The sequence below is a fragment of the Oncorhynchus keta genome, chromosome 22 (genome assembly GCF_023373465.1).
Source record: "Oncorhynchus keta strain PuntledgeMale-10-30-2019 chromosome 22, Oket_V2, whole genome shotgun sequence".
NCBI lineage: Eukaryota > Metazoa > Chordata > Actinopteri > Salmoniformes > Salmonidae > Oncorhynchus > Oncorhynchus keta.
The window spans coordinates 19,314,106-19,340,729 of NC_068442.1; the positions used below are offsets into that span (position 1 = coordinate 19,314,106).

At 43.7% G+C, this 26,624-nt stretch overlaps 1 protein-coding gene across 3 annotated transcripts; it reads left to right on the top strand.

Moving 5' to 3' along the window:
* Window positions 1-600: 600 nt before the first annotated feature.
* On the top strand, window positions 601-23,326 carry LOC118370947 (leucine-rich repeat-containing protein 17-like). 3 transcript variants are annotated; one of them, XM_035756190.2, is made up of 9 exons: window positions 603-826; window positions 5,159-5,270; window positions 5,991-6,255; window positions 6,406-6,542; window positions 7,931-8,270; window positions 8,452-8,678; window positions 20,018-20,173; window positions 21,352-21,493; window positions 21,633-23,326. In XM_035756190.2, exons 3-9 carry the CDS (start codon window positions 6,128-6,130, stop codon window positions 21,898-21,900), a joined length of 1,398 nt encoding a protein of 465 aa, XP_035612083.1. In that variant the 5' UTR covers window positions 603-826; window positions 5,159-5,270; window positions 5,991-6,127; the 3' UTR covers window positions 21,901-23,326. The 3 variants fall into 3 exon arrangements, 2 of the variants coding, with proteins under 2 accessions (XP_035612083.1, XP_035612082.1); XR_004822901.2 differs by lacking the exon at window positions 5,159-5,270 and having other exon boundaries at window positions 601-826; window positions 20,018-20,181; window positions 21,633-21,779; XM_035756189.2 differs by lacking the exon at window positions 5,159-5,270.
* Window positions 23,327-26,624: the final 3,298 nt, after the last annotated feature.

Here is a 26,624-nt window from a genome sequence, read left to right on the forward strand (position 1 = left end):
TACCAGCACACAGTTGTCTGACAGAGTGGGCATGTCATTGAAGACTTCTGCTGCAGCAGACGGCAGCCCGCTGCTATGTACCTGAAACCATCCACTGAGATCTTTAGGGACAAGACACGCGCACGCACGCACACATGCACACACACGCACACACACTACATTAGAACAATAGAGAGCAGTGGGGTGAGAGAGGGAGCGGGTGAATATGGACATGTCATTTTCAACAAACAAGTTAGCTGCAACCTTTCTGTCTCTCTCTCGCAGCAAAGTACAACCACTTAACCAGCTGGAAAAATGCTGGCCCTGGTGAGAGTCCTTGTTCATGCTGGAGTACATGTGCATGTGGGTGTGTGTGTTGTAATTTAAAACCAGTGCGTAAGCTGGAGCCCCCTCCTTCTCTCTCTCTCTCTCTCTCTCTCTCTCTCTCTCTCTCTCTCTCTCTCTCTCTCTCTCTCTCTCCCTCCCTCCCTCCCTCTCTCCCTCTCTCCCTCTCTATCTCCCTCTCTCTCTCTCTCTCCCTCCCTCCCTCCTCTCTCTCTCTCTCTCTCTCTCTCCCTCCCTCCCTCCCTCTCTCTCTCTCTCCCTTTCAGAGCCAGAGAGAGAACCTTTCTCATTCCCCAGGGTCAACATACAGACTTGGAGAGGATCACACAAACTGACTCCAGTGCAGCCAGGGGGCAGAGGACACAGATGTGTTGGAAAACTGATCTGGATATAGTTAAAGCAGATAGAAGAGGAGACATATGGATCAGAGAGGACCGCAGAAACTGAACTGAGTGCAGCCGGAGAGATTGAGGTGGATGAGGCAGCCCTTCCCTTTGGCCAGGTACTGTAAGCCTTTAACAGTGAATCTACCTTCCGACAGCTCCTGGACAGACAGACAGAGGGGGTTTAAGATCAATATGTGAACAGTGCTGGGCCACAACTGGCTGTGTGTTAGCTTCATATTCATACTGGATGTTCTGAAGGCACCTATAAAGATCTATGATTTGTAACAAGTAATTTGACAAGTAATAATCCATAGTATTTATAAAGACAATGTGTTCTTTTATCACAGCTCTGCACCTGCAGCCTGTTATCAGCCTGATTCCACTAATTCAAGTCTTCTCACTTTCTTCGATTTGTGTAGGTGTGGGTTTTGGGGTTATGACAATATATGACAGATTATTTGACTTCTGGTAGGGTTTCCCCAGGTGAACGACCAACGTAGGATGGCAAGAAAGGGGTGAGCGTGTTGGTGGAGGGATGTGAGGTAGGCAGTCGTAAGTTGACTGTGGCATTTGATTGGGAGAAGCTTTTTAACCTGAGTTTAGACCTTGATAATCAGGAGGAATCCCATAAGAACAGCAGAGGAAGGATGGACAGAGAGAGAGAGGAGGAGAGGAGGGACTTACCAGAGAAACAGGGACGTGTAGGTATGTGTTGACAGCAGCACTGACAGTCAGATGTTTAAAAGTCTTTGGAAATGAACTGAAATAAGGGTTAGGGTTAGGGTTAGGGTTAGGGTTAGGGTTAGGGTTGCTTTCAGGTGTAAAATGTTTTGGAATATAAACACTTATGGAGAGGGTACAAAGACACATGGTCAAGATCCCTGTTAATCGAAGACTGTTCGGGTCAGTAGACAGCTCGTTATTTAACGTCTTCATTTTGACACAAAGACCTGAACGGCCGTCCATGCCTTTTGGGTTTGACAGACAAAGCCTGGTTTGGTTTTTCTCTCTCTCTGTTGCTCTCATTCATTGTTTCAGCTTGCCACATTATCTCACTACATAACTGGGATAACAGTATTGGGCAATCATAACTGGGGTACGGTTGAAGTCGGAAATGTACATACACCTTAGCCAAATACATTTAAACTCAGTGTTTCACAATTCCTGACATTTAATCCCAGTAAAAAAGTCCCTGTCTTAGGTCAGTTAGGATCACCACTTTATTTTAAGAATGTGAAATGTCAGAATAATAGTAGAGAGAATCATTCATTTCAGCTTTTATTTCTTTCATCACATTCCCAGTGGGTCAGAAGTTTACATACACTCAATTAGTATTTGGTAGCATTGCCTTTAAAATTATTAACTTGGGTCAAACATTTCGGATAGCCTTCCACAAGCTTCCCACAATAAGTTGGGTGAATTTTGTTGCCTTACAACCTGGAATTAAAATAGGTTTTTGGGGGGTTGTGTATCATTTGATTTAGATAACATAAAAAAAACTGTAAACTTGAGCATGCATAACTATTCACGCCCACCCCACCAAAGTCAATACTTTGTAGAGCTACCTTTTGCAGCAATTACAGCTGCAAGTCTCTTGGGATATGTCTCTATAAGCTTGGCACATCTAGCCACTTGGATTTTTGCCCATTCTTCAAGACAAAACCGCTCCAGCTCCTTTAAGTTGGATGGGTTCCTGCTGGTGCTGGTGTACAGCAATCTTTAAGTCATACCACAGATTCTCAATTGGATATAGGTCTGGGCTTTGACCAGGCCATTCCAAGGCATTTAAATGTTTGCCCTTAAACCACTCGAGTGTTGCTTTAGCAGTATGCTTAGGGTCATTGTCCTGCTGAAAGGTGAACCTCCGTCCCAGTCTCAAATCTCTGGAAGACTGAAACCGGTTTCCCTCAAGAATTTCCCTGTATTTAGCGCCATCCATCATTCCTTCAGTTCTGACCAGTTTCCCAGTCCCTGCCGATGAAAAACATCCCCACAGCATGGGGATGGTGTTCTCGGGGTGATGAGAGGTGTTGGGTTTGTGCCAGACATAGCATTTTCCTTGATGGCCCAAAAACTCTAGTACCTTCTTCCATATGTTTGGGGAGTCTCCCACATGCCTTCTGGTGAACACCAAACGTGTTTGCTTATTTTTTTCTTTAAAGCAATGTTTTTTTTCTGGCCACTTCCGTAAAGCCCAGCTTTGTGGAGTGTATGGCTTAAGTGGTCCTATGGACGTTTCAGCTCCTTCAGGGTTATCTTTGGTATTTTTGTTGCCTCTCTGATTAATGCCCTCCTTGCCTGGTCCGTGAGATTTGGTGGGCGGCCCTCTCTTGGCAGGTTTGTTGTGGTGCCATATTCTTTCAATGTTTTAATAATGGATTTAATGGTGCTCCGTTGGAGGCTCAATGTTTCAGATATTTTTTACAACCCAACCCTGATCTGTACTTCTCCACAACTTTGTCCCTGACCTGTTTGGAGAGCTCCTTGGTCTTCGTGGTACCGCTTGCTTGGTGGTGCCCCTTGCTTAGTGGGGTTGCAGACTCTGGGGCCTTTCAGAACAGGTGTATATATACTGAGATCATGTGACAGATCATGTGACACTTAGATTGCACACAGGTGGACTTTATTTAATGAATTATGTGACTTCTGAAGGTAATTGATTGCACCAGATCTTATTTAGGGGCTTCATAGTAAAGAGGGTGAATACATATGCACGCACCACTTTTCCGTTTAAAAAAAAAACAGTTGAATCTTTTGAAACAAGTCATTTTTTTCATTTCACTTCACCAATTTGGACTATTTTGTGTTTTTCCATTACATGAAATCCAAATAAAAATACATTTAAATTACAGATTGTAATGCAACAAAATAGGAAAAACGGCAAAGGGGGTGAATACTTTTGCAAGGCACTGTAGTCCCTTATAACAAACAAGCCCTCAGAGTTCATTAGATGGTTCATAAAAAAATCAAACAGGGCCACTTAACAAACAACAATATGCACAGTGCCTTTGGAAAGTATTCAGACCCCTTGACTTTCTCCACATGTTGTTACGTTACAGCCTTATTCGAAAATGTATAAAATATTTTATTTTTTTCAGCAATCTACAGATGACAAAGTGAAAACAGGTTTTCAATTTTTTTTTAAATGTATTAAAAATGAAAAACATAAATAACTTATTTACATAAGTATTCAGACCCTTTGCTATGGGATTCAAAATTGAGCTCTGATGCATCCTGTTTCCATTGATCATCCTTGAGATGTTTCTACAACATGATTAAATTCAGTTGATTGGACATGATTTAGAAAGGCACACACTTGTCTATATCAGGTCCCACAGTTGACAGAGTAAAACCAAGCCATGAGGTCGAAGGAATTGTCCGTAGAGCTCCGAGACAGGATTTTGTCAAGGCACAGATCTGGGGAAGGGTTCCAAAAAATGTGTGCAGCATTGAAGGTCCCCAAGAACACAGTGGCCTCCATCGTTCTTAAATGGAAGATGTTTGGAATCACCAAGACTTTTCCTAGAGCTGGCAGCCCGGCCAAACTAAGTAATTGGGGGAGCAGGGCCTTGATCAGGGAGGTAACCAAGAACCCAATGGTCACTCCAACAAAGCTCTAGAGTTCCTCTGTGGAGATGGGAGAACCTTCCAGAAGGACAACCATCTCTGCAGCACTCCACCAATCAGGCCTTTGATGTATAAAATGTGTCCCTATTTTTTACAGTAATGACATGTTATTTAAAGAATGTAGTGTTATCGGTAAAGATGAATGGTGACTGTAAATCACATTATACGACAAGCAGTTTCCCCCTCCACCCGAGTCCCCATGTGGTACTGATTTCACTGTAGCTTTACACCTAAACAGTATTGGGAAGTATACACCATATGGAATAAAGGGAAAAGGAATGATTCCCTGTAGTCCTCTTAATGTCATGTTGTAGATAATAGTAGTGGTGCTGTATAATCAAGCAATGTCTAGTTTTAATAATCAGACTCCAACTGTCAGTCTGAGTGGTGATGAGCTTCAGAACAGTGGCATTCCATCAAGGCTAAGCACTTGGTTTACAAAGGTGTTTGTACCTGTGCAAAGTTTGCACCCATTATCAAAAGGGAATGAATGAAAAGCATAAACTAAAGATGTTCTTCCTGTTCTACCGTTAATTCCCCCCCTGGAAGATAAGATAAGAGGGTAGTTTGTACCCGTGACAGGATGTTGCCGTTACTCATGTTAATGTTGGAACAGTGGCAGGTTCCGCTCCTGTAGGTTTCTGCATTCACCTCTGAAAGAGGAGGATACAGAAAGAGAGAGAGGTGAGATGGAAAAGCAGCAGAAGGAACATAAGAATGTTTCCAGATGTGTGTGCTTTATTTGAAATAATATACTCAGGAGCAAATACATATAAACACACACCAACAAACAAATCCCTGACTGTGATGAATGTTTACAGGGAGGGACTGGTTTCTGCCATGACTTGTCTCATCAAGTTCTACAAAGCTGTTTTTATCTGGGTAATCTCGCCCACATTGACTTCATGGTTTCAGCTGAATTTACTGTCACGTGTAAGTAAAATAAGCAACTGCTAAATGCAGAAAGAATGACAAACAATATTCGAAATGTTGAAATTTAACCATTGTGTTGCTTTTCACACTGTCTGTTTTTTCTCTGTCCCAGTCACTCACACTGTCTGTTTTCTCTCTGTCCCAGTCACTCACACTGTCTGTTTTCTCTCTGTCCCAGTCACTCACACTGTCTGTTTTCTCTCTGTCCCAGTCACTCACACTGTCTGTTTTCTCTCTGTCCCAGTCACTCACACTGTCTGTTTTCTCTCTGTCCCAGTCACTCACACTATCTGTTTTTTCTCTGTCCCAGTCACTCACACTGTCTGTTTTTTCTCTGTCCTAGTCACTCACACTGTCTGTTTTCTCTCTGTCCCAGTCACTCACACTGTCTGTTTTTTCTCTGTCCCAGTCGCTCACACTGTCTGTTTTTTCTCTGTCCCAGTCACTCACACTGTCTGTTTTCTCTCTGTCCCAGTCACTCACACTGTCTGTTTTTTCTCTGTCCCAGTCACTCACCCTGTCTGTTTTTTCTCTGTCCCAGTCACTCACACTGTCTGTTTTCTCTCTGTCCCAGTCACTCACACTGTCTGTTTTTTCTCTGTCCCAGTCGCTCACACTGTCTGTTTTTTCTCTGTCCCAGCCACTCACACTGTCTGTTTTCTCTCTTTCCCATTCTCCCTCCCTCTCTCTCTCTCTCTCTCTCTCTCTCTCTCTCTGCAGGAACAGCAGCTGAATCCCATTATATCAGGCACTGTCAACATGCAATCCTCCACTCCCATTTTCCAGTAAAACCTCCACTCCACCCACTGCTTCGCTCCAGCTATCCCAAGCGAGAGGCAGCCCCAGCTGGGCTGAGGATGCGTGTGACCTCCCCTCTCCTCCTGGCTCTCCTAGTACTCCTGCTGCTCCCACCACCCTCCCAGCTGAGAAAGGCAGGCCAGGGTAGGCGGCTCAAAGTAGGCAGACGCCTCCTCAGACGGGACAGGTATGGATGGATTCTAGGTGGTTTCATTTTATATCTTACTCGTTTAAACCACAATGTTTTATTGACTTTATTAGGTGTTATAAGTAAGTCTATTTAGCTGCAAATATTATCTACATTAATTATGCTAAAATGTATTGTTCTCATCATTAGGGTGAGAGGTCAGGGGCGCCAGGGCAGGTCAGGAGACTCCAGGCATCAGGTCCCTGAATGCTCAGAGTACAGCGACTCTGAAGACCTCTTCATGGACTGCCAAGGGCAAAAACTTTCCTCCATCCCCACTGCCTTATGTAATTATAATGCACTAGATTCTAGCTTATTTACTTTATGATTTTACTGCCTATAAAGATCAAATAGGGACAGATTTAGCCTACTCTGGCCCAAATGTATTACTTGGGGCTCGGGACGATTCCGGTGTGAGTTATCTGGCCCAAATGTATTACTTGTGGCTCGGGCAGATTCCGGTGTGAGTTATCTAGCCCAAATGTAGTACTTGGGGCTCGGGCCGATTGTGGCTACTCTCTGGCAGATGATTACACAGGCTACTTTATATAATTAACATTTCATTATTGATTTATTTTTCCAAATATTCTGTAATCAGAAAATAAAATTAACATTTAAATTAAATTATTAAAGTCCTGTTTAAGAAGGATGTTAGTATTTGGATACATTGTGCGAGGCAGTTGATAAGCATTAAAACCTTTGTGGATGGGGCCTCCCGAGTGGTGCAGCGGTCTAAGACACTGCATCGCAGTGCAAACCTCGTTGCTACTGATGCTGGTTTGATACCCATGCCGGCTGAGACCGGGAGACCCATGAGGCAACGCACAATTGGGTAAGGCCGGACGTGATGTCCTGCGGGCCAGGCACATGCACGCTTCCTCCGACATATGGGTGCGGCTGGCTTCCGGGTTAAGCTTGCATTGTGTCAAGAAGCGGTGCGGCATGGCGGGGTTGTTTCGGAGGACTCATGGCTCTCGACCTTCGCCTCTCCCTAGGCCGTACCGGAGTTGCAGAGATAGGACAAGACAATTGGATATGACGGAAAGGGGGTAAAAAATAAACAAATACAATTATTTAAAAAAATGTGTGGATGGGTGTAATTTGTATGTACAATAGTCATTTTTAAAATGACTAAATCGGGTAATTTTGTAAACAATTATTTCAAATTGTATTGGGCCACTTCTGGCCCAATACAAAGTCGGCTGAATTCCGCAACACTGAAACTGCCTGATGTACTTGGGCCGATTCTGAGCAGTCATTCATTTTGATTCCAGGCCGAGTCCGACACCCGATTCTGGGCCAATTCAATCAGTCCCGGTCCCCCGGGAATCAGTTCCTCGTTGCTAACTGGGACAGACTTTACATAGGTTATTTATGCCGATCAATGTATTAGTAGGCTTATGGATTACATTTTTCAAGTTATTCATCCAACCCTGTTTTATTTATTCCATCTAAAAGGAAGGCAGCGAATTTGTACTTATTTATTTTATACAATTTTCTGCCAATATGAACAAATGTATTTTTTGGCATCAGTGAACACCTTCCTAATATTGAGTCGTCGATAAAGGAGTTTACTTCTGTTGCAACCTTCACTGTAACAAAATATAACACCTGTGCTTTGCTTGAAAAGTGTTATGGAAATTAAACATAATATCATGATCATTCTTATTGTCAGCCTGGTCACGGGCTCCAGACCACCTCCTGCTGGCCCGTAACCGTATCCGGGCCCTCCACGACGGGGCCTTCTCTGGCTTCGAGGGCCTGAGGAGCCTGGACCTGCAGCAGAACCGGATCTCAGTGTTGGAGGAGGGGGTGTTCCTGGGCCTGATACACCTCACCACCCTTCTGCTGCAGCACAACCGTCTGGGCACGCTCAGCGAGGAGGCTCTCATCCCCATGCCAGCCCTGCGCTACCTGCGTCTCCATGACAACCCCTGGAGCTGCCGCTGCACACTCGACAGTCTGGTTCGCACACTGCAGGTGCCCAGCAACCGTAACCTGGGGAACCATGCCAGGTGGGTGGGAATAGAATGTGACACAGGGCTCAACAGAGGTGTCCCAAATGACATCCGTGGGCATTGGTCTAAATAAGTGTACTATACTTTATATAATGGACAACAGAAATCTATGTTCTCATCTTCATGTTGCTATAGCACCTCCCTGTTTAAAACAAATGCCCTACTGAACACAATCTAGGTGTGCGGAGCCAGTTGGGCTGAGGGGCAGGAAGCTGAGGCAGGTGGACCCAGAGCTGCTGTGTGTGGAACTGGAGCCTCCCAGCGACCCCCCAGACCGGCAGGGGGAGGACCAGAGGGACTCCACATACCCTCTGCAGCCCATCCCCATCAGGGGCAAGCCTGACGCCACCACCTCCTGCCATACCTACCTGTTCCCCACACCCCGACTGGACTGCAGAAGCAGAGGTGAGGTCACAAACTATCAGACCCAACTGGTTCAAATACTTGAGGTGCGCTTTATTTACACTGAACAATAATATAAACACAACATGCAACAATTTCAAAATACAGATATGCATGTGTTGGTCACAGATGCCTTAAAAAATGTAGGGGCGTGGGTCAGAATACCAGTCAGTATCTGGAGTTACCACCATTTGCCTCACGCAGCTTGACACATCTCAAGATGTTGCTTGTGGCCTGTCGAATGTTGTCCAATTCCAATTCAATGGCTGTGCGAAGCTGCTGGATATTGGCGGGAACTGGAACACGCTGTTGTCCTCAATGGGTGACATGTCTGGTGAGTATGCAGGCCATGGAAGAACTGGGACATTTTCAGCTTCCAGGAATTGTGTACAGATCCTTGTGACATGGGGCCATGCATTATCATGCTGAATCATGAGGTGATTGCGGCTGATGAATGGCACAACAATAGGCCTCTGGATCTTTTTTGTTCAGTGTAGCTTGCTTGACCAGCATGTAGGGTGGGTGGTATTTGCACTTTTGGAACTATTCCATTGGTTTCATTGTACCATTTTATCTATCTATGTGTAGGCGGACCTGTTTACAGACTGGTTGCTTTTACGCTAGGAAGCGAAGCAGCAGGAGCATTAACAGTTGGCAGCTGTAGGTTGTGAATATCCAAATCAGCATGTTTTATCCAACCTTATGTTTGTGTTAAATAATAAGTTAAATAAGGGTTAAATACATTTTTTTTTTAAATATCTGTTTTTTTAAGCCAGGTTTCCTGTTAACTTGAGCAATATGAGATGGAACAGAGTTCCATGCAATAATGGCTCTATATAATAGTGTACACTTTTAAAAATTTGTTCTGGATTTGGGGACTGTGAAAAGACCCCTGGTGGCATGTCTGGTGGGGTAAGTGTGTGTGTAAGAGCTGTGTGTAAGTTGACTATGCAAACAATTTGGGATTTTCAACACATGAATGTTTTTTCTAAAAATAAGAAGTGATGCCGTCAGTTTCTCCTCAACTCTTAGCCAAGAGAGACTGGCATGCATAGTATTTATATCAGCCCTCTGATTACAATGAAGAGCAAGATGTAGCGAGCAAGATGTCTTTCTTTGCAGCACTTGACTTCTTTGCAGCACTTGACTAGACAATAACCAAGATAAGATAAAACTAGAACCTGCAGGACTTGCTTTGTGGAGTGTGGTGTCTGCTTTATTACAGACAGACCTCTCTCTATCTTTTCAACCATTGAATCTATACGTTCTAACAATGACAGTTTATAATCCAAGGTAACGTCAACTCTTTGTTAACGCTTTCTGTGACTTTATTAGCTGTGTTTGCTGATGAGAATATGGTTAAATCATCAGCATACATGGACACACATGCTTTGTTTAATGCCATTGGCAGGTCATTGGTAAAAATAGAAAAGAGTAGAGGGCCTAGAGAGCTGCCCTGTGGTACACCACACTTTACATGTTTGACATTAGAGAAGCTTCCATTTAAGAAAACCCTTTGAGATCTATTAGATAGATAGCTCCGAATGGCAGAGGTTGATTAAGCAATAAGGCCCAAGGAGGTGCGGCATATGGACAATATACCACGACTAAGAGCTGTTCTTGGGCATGACGCAACACGGTATATTGGCCATATATCACAAATCCCCAATGTGCCTTATTGCTATTATAAACTGGTTACCAACGTAATTGGAGATGTAAAAATAACTGTTTTGTCGTACCCTTTGTCAGCCAATCAGCATTCAGGGCTCGAACCACCCAGTTTATAAAAAGCCATAACACATACGTTTTTTCAACAACAGGTTATGGTCAATAATATCAAATGCTTGACTGAAATCTAACACTACAGCTCCCACAATCTTCTTATTATCAATTTCTTTCAACCAGTCATCAGTCATTTGTGTCAGTTCAGTACATGTTTAGTGCCCTTCTCTATAAGCATGCTGAAAGTCTGTTGTTAATTTGTTTACAGAGAAATAGCATTGTATTTGGTCAAACAACATTTTTTTCGAACAGTTTGCTAAGAGCTGGCAGCAAGCTTATAGGTCTGCTGTTAGAACCAGTAAAGGCCGCTTCACCAGTCTTTAGTAGCGGAATGACTTTGGCTCCCCTCCAGGTCTGAGGACAAAGACTTTCCTCTAGGCTCAGTTTAAAGATATAACACATAGGAGTGGCTATAGAGTCAGCTACCATCCTCAGTAGCTTTCCATCTAAGTTGTCAATGACATGTTTGTCATTATTGATCGATAACAATCATTGTCCCACCTCTCCCACACTAACTTTACAAAATTCAAACTTGCAATGCTTTTCTTTCATTATTTGTTTTTTTATGTATGAATATGATGGCTCACTGTTCATTATTGCCATTTCCTGCCTAAGTTTGCCCACTTTTCCAATGAAGTAATCATTAAAATAATTGGCAACATCAAATGGTTTTGTGATAAATAATCCATCTGATTAGATGAAAGATTGAGTTGAATTTTTGTTTCTGCCCATAATTTCATTTAAAATACTCCAAAGTTTTTTTTCATCTTTCTTTATATTATTGATCTTGGCTTCATAATATAGTTTATTCTTCTTTTTGTTGAGTTTTGTCACAAAATATCTCGATATGCAGTATGTCAGACAGTCAGATGTGCAGCCAGACTTATTAGCCACTCCTTTTGCCCCATCTCTTTCAACCATACAGTTTTTCAATTCCTCATCAATCCATTGAGCCTTAACAGTTCTAACAGTCAGTTTCTTAACAGGTGCATGTTTATCAATAATTGGAAGAAGCAATTTCATAAATTCATCAACTGCAGTGTCTGGATGCTCCTTATTAATCACATCAGACAAACAAATATTTTGAACATTATCCACATAAGAGTCACAGCAAAATATTTTGTATGATCTCTTATATACTATTTTAGGGCCAGCTTTTAGAACTTTGGCTTTCCTGAATATAGCAACTAGAATGTGATCACTGCATCCAATGGGTACGGATGCAGCTTTAGAACAAAGTTCTGCAGTATTAGAAAAAATGCTATTGACACATGTGGATGATCTTGTTCCTGCAGTGTTTGTAAACACCCTGGTAGGTTGATTAATAACCTGAACCAGATTACAGGCGCTGGTTACTGTGAGAAGCTTCCTCTTGAGCAGACAGCTTGATGAAAACCAGTCAATATTCAGGTCCCCAAGAAAGACCTCTCTGTTTACATCACATACACTAACTATCAAGCATTTCACATATATTATTTAGATACTGACTATTTATTTAGATACTGACAGATGTGCCAAGTGAACCTGTAACCACAACACTTCAGTAACACTTGACATAAGTTCTTCTCTAAGCATTACAGGGATATGGCTCTGAATAGATACATCAACTCCTCCCCCATAATAATTTCTGTCTCTTCTACAGATGTTATATCCTTATATTGCTACTGCTGTGTCATCAAATGAAATATCTAAGTGAGTCTCAGAAATGGCTAATATATGAATGTTATCTGATGTTAGCAAGATATTGATTTCATGAACCTTATTTCTAAGGCTACATATATTAATATGGGCTATGTTCAGCCTTTTCCTGGGTAGCCTATCAGAGAGAGACATAATATGGAAAAGAGCAAACAAAGCAAGAAAAAAATAGACATTCATCAGTCTATTAATCAGTTGGTGTGTGTGTGTGTGTGTGTGTGTGTGTGTGTGTGTGTGTGTGTGTGTGTGTGTGCGTGCGTGCGTGCGTGCGTGCGTGCGTGCGTGCGTGCGTGCGTGCGTGCGTGCGCGCTGCGGGGTTGAAGCTACAAACCCATATGCTTGGCTCCCTCATCCCTTCCAGACTTCTGAGAGGGAGGGTGGACAATGAGCCTGTCATAGCGGATATAAGCAATGTCCCCACACGGTCTGGCAGCTTTCATGGCTGAGATAAGTTCTTTCCTCTTCTGGCGCACAGCTTCAGGATGGTCCTGGTTGGCTCTTTACAGAACAACTATCTTGTCCTTGAACCTCAGGAACTTGACCACTATCGGCCTGGGCATGTCACCTGTGCCGGTGGTGGGTTTTCCAGTCCTGTGGGAACGCTCCTCCTCAATCTTCCTGTGGTCCATCTTCAATTTCTCAGTGATCATTTCCCTCACTTTGTCCTCAGACTCCGTCCAGGTCTCATATGGAGATTCTGCAATTCCGTCCACAAGCATGTTATTCCGCCTTGATTGTCCCTCAAGTCTGATTTATCCGTCATTGTTATCATGGATTCACAGACAGAACTGATGTCCTCTCTCAATGACTTTCACCTCATCAAGCTGACCCTGGGAGAACTGCAAGCCTGGATCTCAATCCAAGATGGCGTAGCAGTTGGACGTGTGTCTTTGTCTTGTCCCGTGTATATATATTTTTCTTCATGTATATTTTGTAGATGTTTCAATCTAATTTTCCATCTACGGACTGAATATACTCTCCTGCAAACCGCCTCACCCAATCAAATCAAATCAAATTTATTTATATAGCCCTTCGTACATCAGCTGATATCTCAAAGTGCTGTACAGAAACCCAGCCTAAAACCCCAAACAGCAAGCAATGCAGGTGTAGAAGCACGGTGGTTAGGAAAAACTCCCTAGAAAGGCCAAAACCTAGGAAGAAACCTAGAGAGGAACCAGGCTATGTGGGGTGGCCAGTCCTCTTCTGGCTGTGCCGGGTGGAGATTATAACAGAACATGGCCAAGATGTTCAAATGTTCATAAATGACCAGCATGGTCGAATAATAACAAGGCAGAACAGTTGAAACTGGAGCAGCAGCACAGTCAAGTGGACCGGGGACAGCAAGGAGTCATCATGTCAGGTAGTCCTGGGGCATGGTCCTAGGGCTCAGGTCAGTTGAAACTGGAGCAGCAGCATGGCCAGGTGGACTGGGGACAGCAAGGAGTCATCATGTCAGGTAGTCCTGGGGCACGGTCCTAGGGCTCAGGTCCTCCGAGAGAGAGAAAGAAAGAGAGAATTAGAGAGAGCATATGTGGGGTGGCCCGTCCTCTTCTGGCTGTGCCGGGTGGAGATTATAACAGAACATGGCCAAGATGTTGAAATGTTCATAAATGACCAGCATGGTCGAATAATAGTAAGGCAGAACAGTTGAAACTGGAGCAGCAGCATGGCCAGGTGGACTGGGGACAGCAAGGAGTCATCATGTCAGGTAGTCCTGGGGCATGGTCCTAGGGCTCAGGTCAGTTGAAACTGGAGCAGCAGCATGGCCAGGTGGACTGGGGACAGCAAGGAGTCATCATGTCAGGGAGTCCTGGGGCATGGTCCTAGGGCTCAGGTCCTCCGAGAGAGAGAAAGAAAGAAGGAGAGAATTAGAGAACGCACACTTAGATTCACACAGGACACCGAATAGGACAGGAGAAGTACTCCAGATATAACAAACTGACCCTAGCCCCCCGACACAAACTACTGCAGCATAAATACTGGAGGCTGAGACAGGAGGGGACAGGAGACACTGTGGCCCCATCCGAGGACACCCCCGGACAGGGCCAAACAGGAAGGATATGACCCCACCCACTTTGCCAAAGCACAGCCCCCACACCACTAGAGGGATATCTTCAACCACCAACTTACCATCCTGAGACAAGGCTGAGTATAGCCCACAAAGATCTCCGCCACGGCACAGCCAGCCCAAGTGGATCAACCCACTCAGGTGACGCACCCCCTGCAGGGACGGCATGAGAGAGCCCCAGTAAGCCAGTTACTCAGCCCCTGTAATAGGGTTAGAGGCAGAGAATCCCCGTGGAAAGAGGGGAACCGGCCAGGCAGAGACAGCAAGGGCGGTTCGTTGCTCCAGAGCCTTTCCGTTCACCTTCCCACTCCTGGGCCAGACTACACTCAATCATATGACCCACTGAAGAGATGAGTCTTCAGTAAAGACTTAAAGGTTGAAACCGAGTTTGCTTCTCTGACATGGGTAGGCAGACCGTTCCATAAAAATTGAGCTCTATAGGAGAAAGCCCTGCCTCCAGCTGTTTGCTTAGAAATTCTAGGGACAATTAGGAGGCCTGCGTCTTGTGACCGTAGCGTACGTGTAGGTATGTACGGCAGGACCAAATCAGAGAGATAGGTAGGAGCAAGCCCATGTAATGCTTTGTAGGTTAGCAGTAAAACCTTAAAATCAGCCCTTGCTTTGACAGGAAGCCAGTGTAGAGAGGCTAGCACTGGAGTAATATGATCAAATTTTTTGGTTCTAGTCAGGATTCTAGCAGCCGTATTTAGCACTAACTGAAGTTTATTTAGTGCTTTATCCGGGTAGCCGGAAAGTAGAGCTTTGCAGTAGTCTAACCTAGAAGTGACAAAAGCATGGATTCATTTTTCTGCATCATTTTTGGACAGAAAGTTTTTGATTTTTGCAATATTACGTAGATGGAAAAAAGCTGTCCTCGAAATGGTCTTGATATGTTCTTTAAAAAAAAGAGATCAGGGTCCAGAGTAACGCCGAGGTCCTTCACAGTTTTATTTGAGACGACTGTACAACCATTAAGATTAATTGTCAGAGTCTCAACCCAGTCAATTCCTGCCAGTCTGCACAGCGCGATATCAGCCCAGAGCATATCGGACTGCTTTTTCTCTACCACATCTCCGGATTCCTACCTCAAACTCTGAACCTTTACACCAGATCATTGCAGCTAGCTAGCTGCTATCTGAGTGGCTACTCCTGGCTAATGTCTCTGTCCCGAAGCAAGCACCAGTTAGACTGGAGCTAGCCTTGAGCTAGGCCCATCTCCCGGCTAGCCAAAGAGGTCCACCAGCCATTTCTTGGGCTACAATACCTCTTTTGCCAATTGGCCTGGATCCTTTACTGCTGACAGAGCCCCGCCGATCCATCACGACTAGTCTGCCGACGTAACCGTCCGAGGTGGTCTCAACAGGCTCTTCCGGCCCGCTAGCTGTCTGAATCACTGTGTCTCCAGCTCGCCTAGCATAGCAGCAACTACGGAATTGGCTCCCTGACTCGTCTAGTGCTACTCATTGGACCCTATGATCACTCGGCTACACATGACTCTCCCTAATGTCAGTATGCCTTGTCCATTGCTGTTTTGGTTAGTGATTATTGTCTTATTTCACTGTAGAGCGCTTAGCTCTGCCCAATATTCCTTAAATAGCCCCTTTGTTCCATCCACTCACCTGGCTTAACTGGTGCCTCTAGAGACAAAACCTCTCTCATCGTCACTTAATGCCTAGGTTTACCTCCACTGTACTCACATCCTACCATACCTTTGTCTGTATATTATGCCTTGAATCTATTCTTCCGCGCCCAGAAATCTGATCCTTTTACTCTCTGTTCTGAATGGACTAGACGACCAGTTCTTATAGCCTTTAGCCATACCTTTATCCCACTCCTCCTCTGTTCCTCTGGTGATGTAGAGGTTAAGCCAGGCCCTGCAGCCCCTAGCACCACTCCCATTCCCCAGGCACTCTCATTTGTTGACTTCTGTAACCGTAAAAGCCTTGGTTTCATGCATTATTCACTGCTTTGGCACACTCTGCCAACCCTGATGTCCTAGCCGTATCTGAATCATGGCTTAGGAAGGCAACCAAAATTCCTGAAATTTCCATCGCTAACTATAACATCTTCCAACAAGATAGTATAAGGGCACAAGGTGAGACACAGATGTAGACATAGGAGGCAGATGATTAGTCCAAGATGTTTATTAACAATCCAAAAGGGGTAGGCAACAGAATGGTCGTGGACAGGCAAAAGGTCAAAACCAGTTCAAGGTTCAAGAGGTACAGAATGGCAGGCAGGCTCGATGTCAGGGCAGGCCGAATGGTCAGGCAGGTGGGTATGGAGTCCAGAAAACCAGGCCGAGGTCAAAACTGGGAAGACTAGTAAAGAGAGTAGAACAGCAGGCGCAAGGGAAAAAGACGCTGGTTGACTTGAACATACAAGACAAACTGACACAGAGAGATAGGAAACACAGGGATAAATTCACCAGGGAAAATAAGCGACACCTGGAGGGGGTAGAGACAATCACAAGGACATGGTAAACAGATCAGGGCGTGACAGATAATACCACCTAAGGGGGCGGAGTTGCAATCTAGTACAGAGATAGAATTCTGCAGGCTGTCATACTATCCAGGTCTGTGCCCAAACAATTCAAGCGTCTACTTTTAAAAATCCACCTTTCTAGAAACAAGTCTCTCACTGTTGCTGCTTGTTATAGACACCCTTCAGCCCCCAGCTGTGCCCTGGACACCATACGTGAATTGATTGCCCCCCCCCATCTATCTTCAGAGTTCGTACTGTTAGGTGACCTAAACTGGGATATGCTTAACACCCCGGCTGTCCTACAATCTAAACTAGACGCCCTCAATCTCACAAAGACAGTACTGTGCAGCTGTCTTCATCGACCCGGGCAATGCTTTCGACTCTGTCAATCACCACATTCTTATCGGAAGACTCAATAGCCTTGGTTTCTCAAAATTACTGCCTCGCCTGGTTCACTAACTACTTATCAGACAGAGTTCAGTGTGTCAAATCGGAAGGCCTGTTGTCCGGACCTCTGGGAGTCTATGGGGGTGCCACAGGGTTCAATTCTCGGACCAACTCTTTTCTCTGTACATATCAATGATGTCACTCTTGCTGCTGGTGATTGTCTGATCCATCTCTACACAAACGACACCATTCTGTATACATCTGGCCCTTCTTTGGACACTGTGTTAACAAACCTCCAAACGAGCTTCAATGCCATACAACACTCCTTCCGTGGCCTCCAACTGCTTTTAAATGCTAGTGAAACTAAATACATGCTCTTCAACCGATTGTTGCCCACATCTGCCCGCCCGACTAGCATCACTACTCTGGACGATTCTGACTTAGAATATGTGGACAACTACAAATACCTAGGTATCTGGTTAGACTGTAAACTCTTCTTCCAGACTCACATTAAGCATCTCCAATCCATAATTAAATCTAGAACCGGCTTCCTATTTTGCAACAAAGCCTCCTTCACTCATCCTGCCAAATATACCCTCGTAAAGCTGACTATCCTACCGATACTTGACTTCGGTGGTCATTTACAAAATAGCCTCCAACACTCTACTCAACAAACTAGACGTAGCCTATCACAGTGCCATCCGTTTTGTTACCAAAGCCCCATATACTACCTGTAGCACGCGCTCCAGCTGGTATATTTCACTGGTCATCCCCAAGCCAACACTTCCTTTGGCCACCTTTCCTTCCAGTTCTCTGCTGCCAATGACTGGAACGAATTGCAAAAATCACTGAAGTTGGAGTCTTATATCGCACTCTCTAACTTTAAGCATCAGCTGTCAGAGCAGCTTACCGATCCCTGTACACAGCCAATCTGTAAATAGCACACCCAACGACCTCATCCCCATGTTGTTATTTATCCTCTTGCTCTTTTGCACCCCAGTATCTATCACCCCAGTGTTAATGCTAAATTATTATTTCACCTCTATGTCCTATTTATTGCCTTACCTCCCTACTCTTCTACATTTGCACACACTGTACATATATTTTTCTAATGTGTTATTGACTGTACGTTTGTTTATGTAAACTCTGTGATGTTGTTTTTGTCGCACTGCTTTGCTTTATCTTGGCCAGGTCGCAGTTGTAAATGAGAACTTGTTCTCAACTGGCCTACCTGGTTAAATAAAGGTGAATTAAAATTAAATTAAAATAAAAGCTGTTCTTTAGGTCCTGGACCTCTCTGGTCAGGTCGTCAATTATTTTATTAGTTGAATCCACCAGTATTTGGACAAAACACATGAAGCCATTTTCTTGGTGTTATGACAACTGCTTGTAGAACTCTTTTTGATCGTTTAAAAGATCCTTCACCTGTGATAGAGAGACACCACTGTCCTCAACAGTACTCCTGATGGCTTTGGTCTTTGTCATGGTAGCTAGCAATGTAGGTTATGTTGTTACTCATCGCAGTTCCAGACAGGGCAGGTCACAGGAAAGACTGAAAACAACAAACAGCAGGGATCTAGACAGCCACAAACCCGGGACAATCCACGGTCCCAGCCACAATGGCTAACCGCGTCACGGGCTGCGTTCAAGCCCTCAAGAACCCCGCTAGCTTGATAGGCAGTTAGCTAGCAGCTAGGCTAGCTGCTTTGTCAAATAGCTCCTAAGACCCGGCCTTGGTCGGCAGGATCACTGGACAGAGTAGCAGTCCCAGCAACTGATGCCAACTGCTTTGCTGGATCCAAACTAAAATGTTAGCAAGCTACTAATAAACTTTCCAATACACTTTCCAAAACAACAAACCGAGCTCTCCCTCATTCAACAGGAAGTGACGAAAAGAGCTATGTCTTGACGTGGGTTCATGGTTAGACACTATGGCCATGCCTCGTACATGTGTATCTGCGTGTGTATGTTTAGTACTTAGAACCCGTGCTACGAACACAACAGGAAAGATGAAAGAAATCACTCCATGTTGTATGTCAGAGAACACGTATCTTTGTGAAACTCTTACTAGACCATGTCACACCACAGGAATGACAAACCCCCATTCCTCTGAGGATTCATACAATTAGAGACAGAGCTGGAGAGGGGGAGATCACGGCTGGCAGGTGTCCTATTTTTCAGTCTCTATCACTCTCTTCGACTTAATCCCACGGTTTTATATACAGTCGTGGCCAAAAGTTTTGAGAATGACAGAAATATTAATTTTCACAGCCTGCTGCCTCAGTGTCTTTAGATATTTTTGTCAGATGTTACTATGGAATACTGAAGTATATTTTCCTCTCTCTCTTTATAAGGGATCAGCGATCTATATGCCAAATCGGATTCAAAATAAAATCACATTTTATTGGTCACATACACGTGTAGCAGATGTTTTTGCGGGTGTAGCGAAATACTTGTTTATAGCTCCAACAGTGCACTAATATCTAACAAGCAATATCTAACAAACTACAATCCCTCTGAAACAATAATGTCTTAATCTTATTTGGGAATAAAGTAAACCACTATAACCACTATTGTCAGGGCACCAGGGGATGCTTTGCACAGGGCAATCAGATGAGTTTCAAACTGTCCCCCTACCAGTTTTCCATCTGTCCCAAACATTGGAATAAAACAAGCCTATATTTGGGGTTCTGATGGGGTTCGACAGTTGAACTAAGCTCATGAGGCATTTGGAAGTTATATTCTTCAAGAATCAATGGATACATACAATTAATTCACAAGTCCAAAAAATGTATGTAGCAATTGCAGATTGCCCCTTGCCGATCTGTTAGAGGGGAAACTTTAGAAAAACAATTGCGACAGAGAATGACTATCTCCCATAAACTCTCTCTGTTATCTCCCCTATTCCCCTCTCGGTCTCTAGATCTGGCCGAGGTTCCTGCAGACATCCCAGGGGACATGGTTCACATGGACCTGTCCCAAAATTCCCTCCGGCACCTGAAGGCCAGAGACTTTGTGGAGGCCAGAAGCCTAAGGTCACTCAATCTCAGCGACAACAACTTGGAGGACATGGACACAGGTGTGTGTGTAAGTGAGAGAGAGAGAGAGAAAGGGGCAGAGAAACAGAAAGCCTAATTATAATATCAACCTGTTATGAGTGGGAGTCAGACAGGTAGAATATTCCTTAACCAGATAATGGATAAATGAAAACCATATGTTTACTATTCACTGATATCCAGAAGAAACCTATAAACACAGTTGTGTATCCCATCAGCAGATGAATAACACATGGGAGGTTTGAAGCATTTGCATTGCCAGAGAACTAATTATGTTTGAATCCACAGGACAGTCTTGGAAGTACTTAAAAAGGGAAGAAAGTATTATATTGAACTAAAATATAAATTGTAACATACAACAATGAAGATTTTACTGAGTTACAGTTCAAATAAGGAAATCAGTCAATTGAAATAAATTGATTAGGCCCTAATTTATACATTTCACATGACTGGGAATACAGATGGGAATCGGTTGGTCACAGATACCTTAAAATATATAGGCCTCATGATCTCGTCACGGTATTTCTGTGCAAATTGCCATCGATAAAATGCAATTTTGTTCATTGTCCGTAGCACATGCTGGCCCATACCATAACCCCACCACCACCATGGGGCACTCGGTTCACAAAGTTGACATCAGCAATCCGCTCGCGAACACACAACTGCAGACCACGTGTGGCTTTGAGGCCAGTTTGACGTACTGCCAAATTCTCTAAAACGAATGAACATTCAATTCTCTGGCAACAGCTCTGGTGGACATTCCTTCTATCAGCATGCCAATTGCACTCTCCCTCAAATCTGTAGCATTGGGAGAAATATCTGTAGTATTGGGTGATGTGACAAAACTGTACATTTTAGAGTGGCCTTTTATTGTCCTAAGCACAAGGTGCTCCTGTGTAATGATCATGCTGTTTAATCAGCTTCTTGATATGCCACACCTGTCAGGTGGGTGGATTATCTTGGCAAAGGAGAAATGCCAACTAACAGGGATGTAAACACATTTGTGCAGAAAATTACAGAAATAAGCTTTTATAATATATAATATAATAATAATATAATAATAATAATATTACTGTGCTGGAATATTTCTGGGATCTTTTTATTTCAGCTCATGAAACATCAGACCAACACTTTACAGGTTGCGTTTATATTTTTCTTAAGTGTAGTTTGACCTTGATAATCACACTTCTCTGCTTCTCAGCCTCCCTGTCTGGCCTTCTACACCTCCATGAGTTGGACCTTTCCAACAACAACCTGCACTTCTTCCACTATGGTGTTCTAGAAGACCTCTATTTCCTGTCCCTACTAAGGTTGGGGGGAAACCCCTGGGTCTGTGACTACAGGTGGGTGGAACTACTTTTAGGTAACTCCTAATTACAGGTACAATGCATTTGACCGTGAATCATTCAAAGTGTCAATGTTTCAAATGGGCATGTCCCTCATGAATAAACCATGAAATAAATAGATCAATTAATATTCCAGCATCCACTACCTGGTGTACTGGCTACGTCTGCACCCAGGGGTGACCCACTCTGGCCTGCTGTGCCACTCCCCTCCTGAGCTCAGAGGAAAGAGTGTGGAGGACTATGTTCACTCCTACAACAGAGCTTGCAGCCAGACAGAGCACAGTCAGACGGAATACGGCCAGACAGATCCAGAATTGTGGGTCACATCTATGGAGCTGCAGGAGGAGATGGAACCGGCACATCTGAGAGGACCGCAGAAATACCACGTCACCAGGTTGAATTAACAAACTACCCCAGGATGGAATGACTGACATATTGAACACCTTTAAATACGTTGTCTTTTTATAGAGCATTCAAATTAATTCTGTATCAGATGGTAAACTTGAACTTTGTTCAATATTGTTGTTCCTGCTTTGTCCCAAAAAACAAGAAATAACAATCCAAGTAGATATATTAGATTGAGCATATGTGAGAATCCAGAATATAAATGTGGTGTGTATAGACCGTATATCATTTGGGAAAGAAAATGGTATGTACAGTATTAGGATGAGCTATATCTAGAATACAATATATACATACACAGTGAGTAAACAGTATATAAAACAGAATATGAGGTGACCAGCATTCAATACATATTTTTGGGGCAGCAGGTAGCCTAGTGGTTAGAGCTTTGGGCCAGTAACCCGAAAGGTTGCTGGATCGAATTGACAAGGTAAAAATCTGTCCTTCTGCCCCTGAACAAGGTAGTTAACCCACTGTTCCTCGGTAGGCCGTCATTGTAAATAAGAATTTGTTCTTAACTGACTTGCCTAGTTAAATAAAAATGGCTCTACATAAATGGGGCATTAGTCTGTAGGCCTTGATTTACTGCAGGTCTACTTTTCACCCATACCGTTTATGCCATTTGCACTCCCATTGTGAGTCAATCTGAATCCATTTCATTTTGAGAGCACACAGAACAATCTCTGCCCCCATTCCTCCTGCTATTTCCCACAATTATATTAAGATTTTGCCTTTAAAAAAACCAGAAAAATACTGAACAAACTGTCAAAGCATTTAGACGCCCTGCTCCTTTCCCAAACATAGTCATGGCCCAGGAATATTTATTTGGCAAGATGTTTGATTTTTAAAAATAAGCATAGTAATCTCTGCCAAGAAATACACCTTGGTGCCATAGCTACTCTGTAACCGCTAGATTCCTACAGAATGGTCCCAGACAAAAGTCCTGTATAATACTATTATAGGTATGCATTTATTTTATATTACCCATTTCCTAGCATACCCCACACTAAACATGAGCCACTGCTGATTAGTTTCCCTGCGGTTACAACACCCCTGGCACTACAAATCAAAAACAAGTCAATTCAAGGGCTTTATTGGCATGGGAAACATGTGTTAACATTGCCAAAGCAAGTGAGGTAGACAACATACAAAGTGAATATATAAACTAAAAATGTCCTTTGCTAGCAGACATAAAACATACAGGGGTACTTGTTATGGGGTAACTGCTTTCAGGCTGTCGTCTTGTGAAACAGTGGATGTGAAGACTCTAGCTAGCTAAAGCATTTACTGCACATTTAATGTACAATTGTGTAAGCTTGCCTTGCTGATATTTGCCATGCAGTACAGATAGATGAAATAAAGTAACTAGTTAACTAATTTCTTGCTTATTGTGCAATGGGGAATAAAAAAAAACCTGTATGCCTATGATGTGAAGCTAGCTATGTAGCTGATCTGTCCAACGTTTGGTATACATATTAGTTCAGAACCTAGCTATCTCGACCCGAAGGTTATCTTAAGAGCGGTTGAGGTAGCGATGACGGGACTGGGGGTTGGCACCTCTCTCACATAAAAAAAACATACCTGCAGACGAGAGACAGATGGAGAGATAAAGTTTAAGCCTTGTTTTTTATTTTTCTATTCGAACACTGTCAGTTATCAATCATCAGAAGGTGAAATGCAAAACTGACCTTGGATCATTAACTTTGGGACTACTGCATCTCTATCTGTATTTCAATGTGAAGCATCTCTTTAATAATACTTCCTGTTGACCTGACCAAGTGACCGACAGCTGATATAACCTAGAGGATTTGGGGAGAAGGGGAGAGCGGGATGAAGTGAAGGAGACTTAAGAAAATAAGGTAGTTAGAGACATTGTTCAACAGGAATATGTGCTTGTGGCCTCACCTGGTGTCCACACTAAGTGGCTGCAGAGTACTTTATACTGAAAAACATGCAGACACGAGGACAAACAATATAGCATAGAAATAATTAAGTGTCTTACTGTTCTCCATGGTTGGCCCTTTTGCCTATTCTTTGAAGGTGGAAGGAGCCAGTTATACACCTGAGCCTGCTTACTGCACAACACAATCAGATTGATACATGTGTAGGTGTGGGTTATAGGGTGTCTAATTGTTCTACATTTTTTTCAATATGGGTGACTTAAAATAACCTGTTCTGTTGTTGTACACATATCACACCCTTACCTACACAGCACCCTCACCTGAGAAGTAGAAATCAAAGGGAGAGAAAATGGAAATTGAAACTGCAGTTGACATAGCTAAGTAAATGGAAGAATACTCTTATTGTAATGTGGATGGGTCTTAAAAGAGCCTTTGGTTGTGCATAGTGTATTCTATTGTGTTGCCAGGGAACAGCGCCCTCGTCGAAGAAGTAGGAGGTGAAGATCTCCCGCACACAGATTGCCTCTTGCTGCGTTGTTGGACACCATCCTTGAAACATTCTGCAGAACAGCAGACTTCTCCTCTGGCACATGGGGGTGAGCTGCAGATCTTCTGCACCTCGTGTTCATCCTCATGAAGTTATGAAGGACATAGGTAGCCTTCACACACCTGAATTCCTCCAGGAGGCAGTCCCAGATGGCCCTGGTCACCCAACACGGTAACTGTAGGTCATTGTTTTGAAATAATCACCAGTTACAAGGTATCTGTAGGAAAATGGAAGATATAAATCTAATAATGACATTACATCACCAGGTAATTGTGGATTACTAAAGTACAATATCCCTTAACAAATCTGTCATGGGGGGGGGGTTGGGCAGTCAATCTGCAGGGGGCTCTGGATGAATATTTTTTACAATAATGTATTGTATTGCTGTTTTTTTCTTGACCTTTTCTTGTATGTAATGGCAGAGATTAGGGATGAATAAAGTACAACCATAAACAGAAATCTATGCATCGTTATGAAGACAAGTACAAATATTGTGCCCAAGGTTAAGCAATCTGCTGTTTTTAACTTACATATTTACAAGTAAACTTGGGTGGGCAGCAGGGGCATTTGTTCTGCTCTGCAGCCCTCTCCTATATTCTCCTCCAGTCATCTCTTCTCCGATCCTCTCCCCTGCTCTCCAGTCATCTCCTCTGCTCTGTTCTCCTCTCATCTCCTCTCCAGGCAATGACATGTGTTTTGACTTGCCATTCTTCAAGCAAAGGATCCAAAGGCCTTTATGCGCTTATTGTTGACACTAATAAAAGACTGGCATATGTAACGGATGTGAAACGGCTAGCTTAGTCAGCGGTGTGCGCTAAATAGCGTTTTAATTGGTTACTTCACTTGCTCTGAGACCTTGAAGTAGTAGTTCCCCTTGCTCTGCAAGGGCCGCGGCTTTTGTGGAGCGATGGGTAACGATGCTTCGTGGGTGACTGTTGTTGATGTGTGCAGAAGGTCCCTGGTTCGCACCCGGGTATGGGCGAGGGGACGGTTTAAAATTATACTGTTACACATATTCCTTCAAGGTCCAGTCTGTCCAGTTTCTCCAGGTGCATGTGACACATGGCCACATTATTTAGCCTTGTTTGACTCAACGATGATCTAAGCCATGTCTTAAGTCTCCTCAGGGCACTAAAACTCCTCTCAGCCTCTACAGAGGAGGCAGGGACGACCAGCAGAAGCCTTAATAAAGCTTCCACTCGACTGACGAGATTTCTGGCTCCATTTCCCGAATAATGCTAGCAATGTCGAGCTCATTTGATGTGTGTAATTAGCCCCAAACATGGCCAGCTGCACCTGCAGTAGTCTTGAATTAAATTCAGGATACTTATCTACCACCTTGTCCATGTCTCCGCGTAGCAGCACATCTTCAAGCTGCTGCAGCTTGTGGAATCCAGCTTGATCAAACCTCTAAATTGAGTTTTCACTGTGTCCAAGGCGTTGTAGAATTGGGCTCTGTACAGACTGGGCATCCGCATGGATATGGACTGCAGCCTGACTGGTGTAATGCTTTGTAGGCTTGCGGATAGAAGACTCTTAACCCATCAATATTTGCGCGATCTGATATCTCAGTCTTGGTGTTGTTCCTAAGACATAATGTTTCTCCTGGGCCATCATTGCAACGGACCTGTAGTTAGTTGGTTTCCCCAGTCCAAAGACAGAATATTCCCTAGCACCCCACCCTTTGACCTAACCCTAACCTCAGGTTAAGGCACAGGTGCCAGCCACTAAGCTCAGTTGTGCCAACATTAGTTGTCGTAGGAACAACACGGAGATCAGATCAGTCATCAATATTTGCTCCTTTTCTCACTCACCTCCATGTCACCTGCTCTCCCTGCCCTGTTAGCATCCTCATGCTTTCTCTTTACTCTGAATGCACCAGAGTGACCATGAAATAAATATCAGTAAACAAGTGGTGTTTCTTGCCCTGATGTTCAGGAATGGATTACTAAACATTTCTGATCTGAATGGCAATGATTATTATATCAAGAAACATTGACTCCTCTTATACTACTGTATACTTCTATCATCTGTTTGTACTCATTTTCTCAACGTACCTTTCTTTTCTGAGGTAAGACCAAAAAAAACTTGAACATGCATAACTATTCACCCCCCGCCCCCAAAGTCAATACTTTGTAGAGCCACCTTTTGCAGCAATTACAGCTGCAAGTCTCTTGGGGTATGTCTCTATAAGCTTGGCACATCTAACCACTGGGATTTTTGTCCATTCTTTAAGGCAAAACTGCTCCAGCTCATTCAAGTTGGATGAGTTCCGCTG